The sequence below is a fragment of the Panthera tigris genome, chromosome A3 (assembly GCF_018350195.1).
Source record: "Panthera tigris isolate Pti1 chromosome A3, P.tigris_Pti1_mat1.1, whole genome shotgun sequence".
Classification (NCBI taxonomy): domain Eukaryota; kingdom Metazoa; phylum Chordata; class Mammalia; order Carnivora; family Felidae; genus Panthera; species Panthera tigris.
In genome coordinates this window covers 57,287,563-57,298,424 of record NC_056662.1, presented here as the reverse complement: position 1 = coordinate 57,298,424, position 10,862 = coordinate 57,287,563, and the positions used below count along the sequence as shown (strand labels likewise).

Below are 10,862 nucleotides of genomic sequence, written 5' to 3'. Positions count from 1 at the left end.
AAGGTCACATAGGCAACCCGGGCTTTAAGGAGTCTACCGAATGACTGACGCACTTGAGCCAGAAGCTGAGTTATCTGAACACGAATCCTTTAAAGGACTCAGAACTCAATGACATGCTCGGACTCTTCTTGGAATGACTCACGGACTGTACGTATATTACCCTTGACCCAGGTGGATGCCCCTGCTCTCTAGAAACCCTCCTCACTGCAGATGTGTGGCACACCATGACATACAGGGTCGGGGAAGCCCACAGCATGGGTTTTCAAGTGTTTGTGCCTTTCAGTCCCTGGAGCTGGTTGCTATTGCTGGTGGCCCTCAAGTGTCCTGAAGCATCTTCTGATTTGAACGAATCCACAAATTCCACTGCCCAGCGTGAACCTAACGTTCGGTTTGCTGCTGCAGGCTCAGAGCCAGATGAGAAGATATCTGTTTTTGCACTGGATTATGACTATGTGCAAATTCCTTATGAGGTCACCCTCTGGATACTTCTAGCATCCCTTGCAAAAATAGGTAAGTCCCCGCACACCTGGCTGTGAGAGTTGTTCTCCCCATGAGATAATGTATGTGAAAATGCCTTGCCCCTGGTGAACTACGTGGATTTTAACTGTTACTGCTATTGCATCAAAAAAATCTGTTCCTTCGAGTCAAGGGGAAGCCATAACTGCTTTGTGTAAAGCCATTTAATCCTTCGGGACTGTGCTTTGAAATTTGAGCATACTTCTGGGTTCCGGGTTGTTTTGATTTCTTCTTGTTTCAGGATGACAACCATGTGACTATTTGGCACATGAAAATCTCAAGTTCTGTGCATTAAAAAATAGAGCAAGGCCTGTAGGTCTCGGAATGATGCTCCTTAGAAATTTTAGGAGCACATAATGATTCTTCTGTGAAATACTCTTCCTTCATTCTTGGCAGTGTAACTGTGGGCTTCATAAATGACTCCCATTGTTTATTCTTTAAAAGCGTGACATGCGCTCCTTGCAGATTGACGGAAAGCAAGGAGCAAGACAACCACACTCAGTGGTGGGATATGGGGGCATAGAAGATGACATGTCAGTAAGATATAAGTTTATGCCTGAGCCAAATGGAGCCGGTGGGGCACCTCTGGTTTCCTTTGTGAAATAAAGGAATTCGAATTCATGGATTAATTTCTAATCAGGGTTATCTGTGTCAAAAACCAAAGTGGTCTTTTACACTCTGTGACCATTTAATCCTTAACTCCACCCCCTTGTCTCCTTAATACCAGCTTATTCCAAAGTGGAAAACTGATGCAGTTATCTCACTTATTAAGCATAACATCTCCTTTGCCTCAGTTACGAACTTTGTTATTTGGGTAGATACATTGTCCTACTGGGATAGAATCCACGAAACATTTTGATGCTTATTTACCCTTTTCTTCTAGCATGGGTATGAAATATGGGTTGAACCACCGGATCTGGCAGTTAACTCCTTGGGATCAGGACTGTGGGTTCCATCTATTCATCTAACTTCCTCCCTGGGGATGACAGGGGTACTGGTGTATTCACTCGATGCTCCTTCACAACTGCTTATCATTATGAGCTAGTAAAGTCTGAAGAGTGAATGGAAATTGCTAGTGTGAAGAACTCTTGTGTGATTTGTCAAATCATTAACTTACACAAAGGGTCTCATGTTATTTCTAAAAAGTGCTCAAGTAAAACCGGCTTTCTAAAGGGTAACATTCTCAGTTCAGAGCTAGGGTTCTACTACCTTTCATGCAACCACATGGGCGCTGAGATCATTCAAAGTGACCTTATGTGGATCTTGAGTTTTCCTTTGTGAACAATGCTGTAGATTCTGCCCCACCCCCTCCCCCCAACTCCTTTCTTCTTCACAGTAATGGGTGAAGTAGGTCTGGGAATCAAGGAATGACAGCTGACACTGACGAGCTAGTCACCTTGACTTTCTAGGTCTCTGTGTGCCCAGCTGTGAGATTATTTCTCAGACCTCTTTGGGTGCAAATAAGGATTTTCTAGTGGCAAAGAGGTTTACATTCTCTAAACAGGGCAATGCAGATAGGATATATTTGACCTTGGTTTTATGTTGTCATAAAACGTAGATTGTTTTTTAGAGTATCTCATGTGTCCACACTCACTATACCTAGAAGTTCAGAGGATGGTAAGACAGTATTTTTCACAGGACTACTGGCTTAAATGATCTTGATTTTCATGTTGATGGAATGCAACATACTTTAGAAAAAAAAATAACTTCGGTAGGTTATCAGTTGGATCATGCTTATTCAAGTTCAATGTCAAACTTGTTAGTCTTTAAGGATTCAGACTACTTCTATACTGTACAAGAAAAAAAGGTCACATTTATTGATTTTTATTTCTTACATGTCAAGTACTGGACTCGTAGTTTTATATATGGTGGCTCATGTGTCTGGGGCAAAAAAATATGACATAGAACTATAACATGCAAGAAATCTATATAGATTTTCTTAGATTCTATATTATAAAACTAGAATCAAAATATAATTGATAATCATTATATTTATCATTTATTCTTTCATTCAGTCATTCTATCAAGATACATTTATTAAATGCCCATACCATATGTGGAAATGACCATGGTCCCTGGCCTCAAGGGTCTAGTTGAATGGGGAAAACAGATGAATTTAGCACTGCCTGATAGGCACTCTGACAGAAGAATATCACAACTCTCCCCCAGTCTTTTTTAAAACATCCAACTATGTGTGTTATAGAAGAACAAAATTATAGAACAAAGATAATACAGAATCACCTCAGACTTTTTGTTTGTCTTTTATTTTAGATCCACCTCTTGGAACACTATAGAAGGGTGTTCCTTGAGTCATTGGGCAGAATGGAATTGTAGCACCATCTCTGACTTTCAAGCAGGACTTTGTTATTTGTGGCCATTTAAATTTAGGGCCCTGGAACTGTAAACTCTCTCAAAGTGACTGACTCTATTGTCCATCATGAAAGGGAGGAGAGTTGTACAGTGTGAAATGCACATGATGGTTCTCTTTACAATGCCTTACTTTACAGTGCATGGCACCTCTTCCTGCTACCACTGCGTAGGTGTAGCTTAAGGCAGTTGCATGTGGGATCCATTTCAGGAAACTCAATTCCTGGAAGCAAGACCAAACTGGGAAGACACGGGGACTGAGAAAATCACACTATAGACTCTTCCACCTCTTTTACATATTAAAAAGTTCAGTGTAGTTAAAATAAGCACTAACTGAAGAAGATGAAGAAGAAGAGGAAGGAGAAGAAGGGAGAGGAAGAGGGGTAAGAGGAGAAGGAGGAGAAGGAGGACAAGAAGAAGGAGGAAGGAGGGGGAAGGGAGAGGAAGAAGAGAAGAAGGAGGAAGAGGAGAAAGAGAAGGAGAAGAAGAATAGAGGGAGGAGGAGGGTGGGAAGGAGGAAGAGAAAGTTATCATTAGGAAATGGAGAGAGCAGGACTCTCAAACTCTTGAAGGAGGCCTTAAAGCCTACTTCAAGCCACTGGCTTGAAGCCAGTGGATAGGCTTGTGGTTTTGGATTGTCCCTTGATACTAATTACATTCTATCATAATAACCTGCCTGCTGATAATAAATGAAATTCAAAGCTGTGATCAAGGAAACCCACATACTCTTTGGATGGCTGGACTTAAAATTCCTAAGGAGACATTCAATGGCTCTCTGTGGCCTATGGGAGAAATATTCACTCTTTAGCCTTGAACTCAAGACCCCCTATTATATGGCTCAAAATCATCTTCCAACTCTTCTTCCAATATTCATCCAATTCATAATTTCCTCCAGCCAGGTGACCTCCTCGATAAATGTTAGACCTATCTGACTGGGCCATTCCCACCTCTTTTCCTTTTCCACTGGAATTCTCCCCACCTAAAATCTCTCCCATTCTTTTGTCCAACTATGTAACTCCTTGTCATACCCCAACAGCCTGTTCAACTTCTGCTTCCCATATAAAAGCTTCTTTGGTGAACATTTAACCTGATCAATCATTCATTTACACACTTATGGATTCTTTCAGCAAATAGACCAGCTGCTGTGGGCAAGACACCTTGCTAAGCATGTTGGGGAGATATAGAAATGTATGTCATTCTGTCTGAGTTGGAAGAGTCTGGAGGTGAGCAGGGGAGATAAGTCATGCACAAAAAATGATAGAGAACATTGTTGTTAGATACTGATAAAATAATACAGTAATTCAGAGGAAGACATATGATTTCCTTGGGAAGTGGTTGGGAAAGGTTTGAAGACTGAGATGGACCTAAACAGGTTGAAGAAAAGACAACCCAGGCAGCATTAATGGTAAATGAAAACTAGAAAGGTGTACCGCAGGGAAAAGATGTGTAGTTGGCTGTGATGTAGGATGGATATATAAGGATAGTGTTGGGTGGGAGGGATATTGACTTGGAGAGAACCCCAGAGAGCCCTGATCTCTTCTTATATTTGTGGAAATAGTCAATGTACACTTCGCTGTATACTTACGCATTGCCTTGCTTTTGTCTTCTTATTTGTTAATGTCTTATTTCTGAAATTCCACCAACAGCTGGAATTGTAATAAACATGTTTGGTTCTCCACTTTATACACAGTGCTTCCCAGTGGGTTGGTCTTGGCCCAAGGATGCTTCCCAAATGCCCTCAGTTTAAAAATCTGTGAGTTGCTTTATGTGCCTTCAGAGACTTAGGTGCGGACTGAGATGATCAGATACATGTGGTTTGGAAAAGTCATCTGGCAGCAGGAAATAGAGTGGACTGGGGAATTGAGGGTGAGATAGGAGAAGAAGCTAATGCAGTAGTCAGGATGGGAAATGAGGAGCCTTCAAAAAAAGGCGGTGGTTGTACAAATGGGGAGGAAGAGCTGGTCTTTAGGGGCATGGCTGAGAGACATAGCTGATGAAATAAGGAGCTGGTTGTAGGAGGGGCAAAGTTGACAGGGCTTCAGGGATTGTGACTTGATTTCCTACTTAAGTGGCTGACCGGCTGGCAGGGTCATAGGTTAAATAAGGAAAACAAAATAAAGGACTGAATTTTTGTTTATTGGTTTGGGGAAGGGAGGCTCGGAAGAAGCTGATGTTTAGGTGACTGTGATTGACTGCCTGAGCCCTGAAGGTGGGTTTTGCAGGAATGCAAAGGAACTCCACTCTCTTCTCTCCTCTTCCCCCACTGCCCTCCCGGATCCTGTAAGGTGGGGAAGCAGGGAGGGGCAGGAGAGGGGACGACTGGCTGAGGACCACTCTGGGACCTGCTCTGGGCCTGGCATGTTAAGTCCTGGATCTTGTTTAAAGCCCCCACAATACTTCCAGTCCCTGCTATGCATGGGGACCTGAGGCTCAGGGATGCACACCAGCCTACCCAAGGTCCCCTCTGCTTGGTTTTAGATGGCCTCTTGTATACCAGTCTCCTGGTAGCTTAGTGGCCAGAGCCATCTCATTTGCAAACATCTAAATGTGGTTCTCTGCTTTTCCTTAGGCTTCCATCTTTACCACAGACTGCCAGGCCTTATGCCAGAAAGCTGCCTCCTCATCATCGTTGGGGCTCTGGTGGGCGCCATCATCTTTGGCACTGACCATAAATCTCCTCCTGTCATGGATTCAAGCATCTACTTCCTGTATCTCCTTCCACCCATTGTCCTGGAGGGTGGTTACTTCATGCCCACCCGGCCCTTCTTTGAGAACATTGGCTCCATTTTGTGGTGGGCAGGCCTGGGGGCCCTGATCAATGCTTTTGGCATTGGCCTCTCCCTCTACCTCATCTGCCAGATCAAAGCCTTTGGCCTCAGTGATGTCAACCTGCTTCAGAACCTGCTGTTTGGTAGCCTGATCTCGGCTGTGGACCCTGTGGCCGTGCTGGCTGTGTTCGAGGAGGCGCGTGTGAATGAGCCGCTCTACATGATGATCTTCGGGGAGGCCCTTCTCAATGACGGCATTAGTGTGGTGAGATGTCAAAGCATGTCCCCGGGGAGATGAGGAGTCAGGTGAAGCTGGAGACAGCAGTCCATCCTCTGGGCAAATGGAGAAGGCTGAGCATGACTGCGTCAGGGCAGGACAGGAATAGGCTTTGGTCAATAGAGTGTAGCCAAGTTCTGGTGACTTCTCTTAGGATCTGCTACAAATAAATAATTGCTCACTAATGCTGCTTGTCACTCAGTAACCAAATAGCTTCTTTAAACAGAGGAAAAGGAGAGGACAGATCATTTTTTAGTTAAAATCAGGTTCCCAGAAGAAACTGTTGTCAAAGGCTCTTCTGGTCTTTTCACTAGGATAATCCGTACTTTACCATTTTTCTTTTCTCTCATTCACTGGACCTCACCCTCATTCCCTTCATATGCTTTTCGTTTGTTTTGTGTTTAACATGTTGCATGCAGTAATGAATTTAAATAAAAGATGAGATAGGAAGGGAGTTGAAAAGGATTTGCAAAATTGTGTTAGCAGCCTTGATTGCATGACTCCTACAGAATATGTGAATGAGGCATTTTTGCGTAAGGACTCCTTCTGGGGAGAAGCTGAGAAAAACTTCACAGGCTGTCAACACAGGGCATTGAGGCCCAGAAGACGTCTTTGGTGCTGGAATATTCAGGCAAGTCAGCCCATTGCTTAGTTTCATTACATTACCTCAAACATTTACCAGGTGTTAGACTGTGAAACTTTTTTTTAAATTGTTTATTTCTTTTTGAGAGACAGAGCATGAGCAGGGGAGGGACAGAGAGAAGGGGAGACAGAATCTGAAGGAGGCTCCAGGCACCGAGCTGTCAGCACAGAACCCGACGCGGGGCTCGAACTCACAAACTGCGAGATCATGACCTGAGCCGAAGTTGGATGCTTAACTGACTGAGTCACCCAGGTTCCCCTAGACTGTGAAACTTTTATATATAGTTTGATTTGCTTTTCTTATCTTTTTTAAAAACTTATTTTTTTAAAATTTTTTTAAATTTTTTTTTAACACTTATTTATTTTTGAGACAGAGAGAGTCAGAGCATGAACGGGGGAGGGTCAGAGAGAGAGGGAGACACAGAATCTGAAACAGGCTCCAGGCTCTGAGCTGTCAGTACAGAGCCTGACACGGGGCTTGAACTCACGAACCGCGAGATCATGACCTGAGCCGAAGTTGGACGGCCAACCTACTGAGCCACCCAAGCACCCCAAAACTTATTTTAGAGAGACTGTATGAGTGGGGGAGAGGAGCAGAGGGAGAGAATCTTAAGCAGGCTTTGCACTAATGGGGGGCTTGATGCCAGACCCTGAGATCATGTCCTGAGCAGATATCAAGAGTCGGAAGCTCAACTGACTGAGCCACCGAGGCTCCCCTAACTTTTCTTATCTTTAAATTTACATCACACCACATAAGTGATACAGGAATGCATTTTTATCGTAGAAGTTCCAAACAGTACAAAATTACACAGCATAAAAACACAAAAGCTTCCACTTTCCCCTCTCCTCACTCTCTAAGCAAGCCCTTTGATCAGTTTGGCATTTTCCTTCCCTGTCTTTTCTTTTTTTTAATGTTTATTTATTTATCTTGAGAGAGAAAGCACATGCGATGCAAGGTGGGGGAAGGGGCAGGAAGAGAAGGAGAGAGAGAATCCCAAGCAGTCTCCATGCTGTCAGAGCAGAACCCTATGCCGTGTCTCAGGAATGGTGAGATCGTGACCTGAGCCAAAATCAAGAGACAGATGCTTAACCAACTAAGTCACCCAGGCACCCTCCCTGTCTTTATTATATGCATATGTGAGCGCACGCGTGCATGTGTGTGTGTCTAGATAGATATTATTTTGCATAAACTGGGTGGGGTTATATTATATGCATTGCTTAAATATAACAATTCATTCTATATCATTTGTTATGGAGTATTTCCCAGATTATATTGATGGTAAGTTATTTAACCATTTCCTGATGATAGAAATTCAGGTTGTAACCAAATTTTCGCTTTTGAAAACTACAACATTGCGATGAATATTATTGTTTCTGCGTGAGTATTTTTATAGGGTACATTCTTGGAAATGAAATTTCTGGGTTAAAAAGTGGGTACCTTAAAAAATTTAAAAGATGCTGCTCATCCAGTTGGTGAGGGAAGGATTCTTCCCCCAGGGATAAGGAGTGACACCCAACAATAAACAGATGACAACAGTTAGATACATACACTCATAGCCCAGGGGAGGAGGACATTGCACACCATGCAAGGCCACATGGGTGCTGCACTTGGGAACAGAGAGAACAATCAGGGATATGGGAGTAAGGCTTTGTGGTAACAAGAAGAGAGGTACCTCCTGGTTCCCCCAGGATGATGTGATTGGCTTGTTTCAAATCATTCCACAGGCTGTCAGGAGACTGACGCCTGATACTCAGGAATGAGCAAGTATAGGGCCTGGTCCCATTGATAGGAAGGGCTATTTGGCCAGTGAGCGGTCAGGCTGAGGAGCAGAACTTGGAGTTATGCCACTCAGGACCCTCCCCATTTTACCAAATATCAAGGTAGTACACAATATTGGACCTTAATTTTAGTTGTTATACCATAGCTGCTAGAATTTTCCAGAAACCCTACATGGTCTTACATTTCCATAGACAGTATGTTAAATGCATGTTTTCTTTTATTGATGTCTATAAGAGTTATTTCTTCTTAATGTTTTCCAATTGAATGAGCACAAAAGGGTTAATCTTGTTTGTTTTAATTTGTATGATGATATGAAGCATCTTTGCAACGATCTTGGATCATTAGTGTTTCTCATTCTGTAAATTGGAAGTTCATATCCTCTTAGGGTGGCCAGACTTTAAAAACATGAAGGACGCTCAGTTAAACTGAAATTTCTTATAAACAATTAATTTTTGGGGGCACCTGGGTGGCTCAGTAGGTTAAGCATCCGACTTCGGCTCAGGTCATGATCTCGCCGTCCATGAGTTCGAGCCCTGCGTCTGGCTCTGTGCTTACAGCTCAGAGCCTGGAGCCTGTTTCAGATTCTGCATCTCCCTCTCTCTCTGACCCTCCCCCATTCATGCTCTGTCTCTCCCTGTCCCAAAAATAAATAAACGTTAAAAAAAAATTTTTTTTAAATAATGAATTTTTTATATGTCCCAGTTATTGTATGCAAGTATCATATCTCGTCCATTTTTCTTTGCTGTTTTTTAATTTTCAAGTGATTTGTAGAAACTCATTGAATTATCTAAATTTTAAACTTTTGAGTATTACATACAAATCAAATATTTTCTCTTATTGTGTCACTTAAATGTTTTTAGGGGCACCTGGGTGGCTCAGTGGGTTAAACATTCGACTTTAGCTCAGATCACGATCTGGTTTGTGGGTTCAAGCCCCACATTGGGCTATCTGCTGTCAGCATGGGGCCAGTTTCAGAACCTCTGTCCCCTCTGTCTCTGCCCCTCCTCCACTCATTCTTTCTCTCTCTCAAAATAAATAAAAACTTTTTTTCTTAGATTATGGTATCTTTTATCCTATAAAAGTTATAAATTTTTATGAGCTCAAACCTAATGTACTCTTTTATTGACTGTGGGTTTCATATCTTGCTTTCAGAGATTATGCCCAACCAGAGATCATGCAAACATTGTTTTTTTTTTTAATTTTTTTCCCTTTTACCATTAGTTATTTAATTCATCAGGCACACAATATTTTATGGTGAGGACTTTATGCAAAAAATAGATAGTGCAGGGAGCAAAAGGCTCTTAAAATGTAACCCAAGATATCTAGGATGGATTTACCAAGTGAAGGAGAAAAAAACCATACATGAAGTCAGACATCAATTAACTTATTCATAATGAGAATCTCTAACTGTTTAGCAAGATGCTAGACTCATCAGGGCTACACATTCTTTCCTTCTGGACAAGTTCCACAGGAAGCCAAGTTGTCTGAAACTGGGAGGAGAGATTGGGACTGCCCATGGAACTGCCACGGGAATGACCTCCTGCCATGTGCTTCAGAATCACTTAGGTGGGACTGATGAATATTCAGATGTCCAAACCCCATCCCAGACTCTCTGGGAATGGACCCTGGGAATCTGTACTTTAACAGACACCTCAGGTGATTACCAACGTTTGAGAACTAATGGTTTCTCACCTTTAGGTTGAGAGCAGCTGATGTATCTTGACCTAAAACAATAATACGTTTAGAACATGGGCGGTTCTCTCCTCAGACTGGGCTGGTTGAAGCTCTGAGATCACCTTTCGCCACCATTTGGTCTTTAGATATTTTCATACCTCTGGTTTTGTTATAATGGAGTTAGTGGCCCTATTCCACTCCTAGGTGGCCCCTCTGAACCGTGATGTGTTAATTTCACACTTCATCTCCTAAAGATAATCTGATTTCATTTAAATCTAAGTTATTTGGTATTACTTGCTTACTATAACCCCCATCACTGGCTGAGCCACTGAGAGCGCTTATCTGTAATAACATCAAAGCCACCTCTTGACTGTCCATTCCAGGGTAATGCTTCAAACTTTCCTTCACAAATGACTTTCTAAATCCCACCTCTTGTAATTTTCACAGGACACCCTATTTCTAACATTGGACTCTGTTGCTTCTTTGGTGTTGCCTCTGAACTTGAGAATCTGACTTCACCCTGAAATTTCTCTAGAGTTTATATCTAAAGCCAATCACAGCTCGGTTTCTGGTTGGGGTTTCTTGGCGAGCGACAGTTGTTTGATTTTCCCAAAGTTAAATTGTTTCCACTTGGACATTTTTTTTAAAATGATCATTTCAAAATAAAATTATAATTTTCAACCGACCAGAGTATCTGCTGAGGGCACTGTTGTGACCTCCAATGGGCGAAGCTGCTGTTGTGTTGGCTCCAGGGGGGTTGCCCACACGTCACTCCTGGGTCACTCTGTGGTCACCCAAAGCACAGTGAGTATTAAGTGTGTGCTCGGGCACTTCTGTG

At 42.6% G+C, this 10,862-nt stretch overlaps 1 protein-coding gene across 1 annotated transcript in view; it reads left to right on the top strand.

The window, feature by feature from the left end:
- Positions 1-254: 254 nt before the first annotated feature.
- SLC9A4 (solute carrier family 9 member A4) overlaps positions 255-10,862 on the top strand; it is a 66,116-nt gene continuing 55,508 nt past the window's right edge. The window contains exons 1-2 of the mRNA XM_007097773.3: positions 255-510; positions 5,453-5,916. Coding sequence (XP_007097835.2) covers positions 255-510; positions 5,453-5,916 — 720 coding nt within the window. The remainder of the gene's footprint in view (positions 511-5,452; positions 5,917-10,862) is intronic.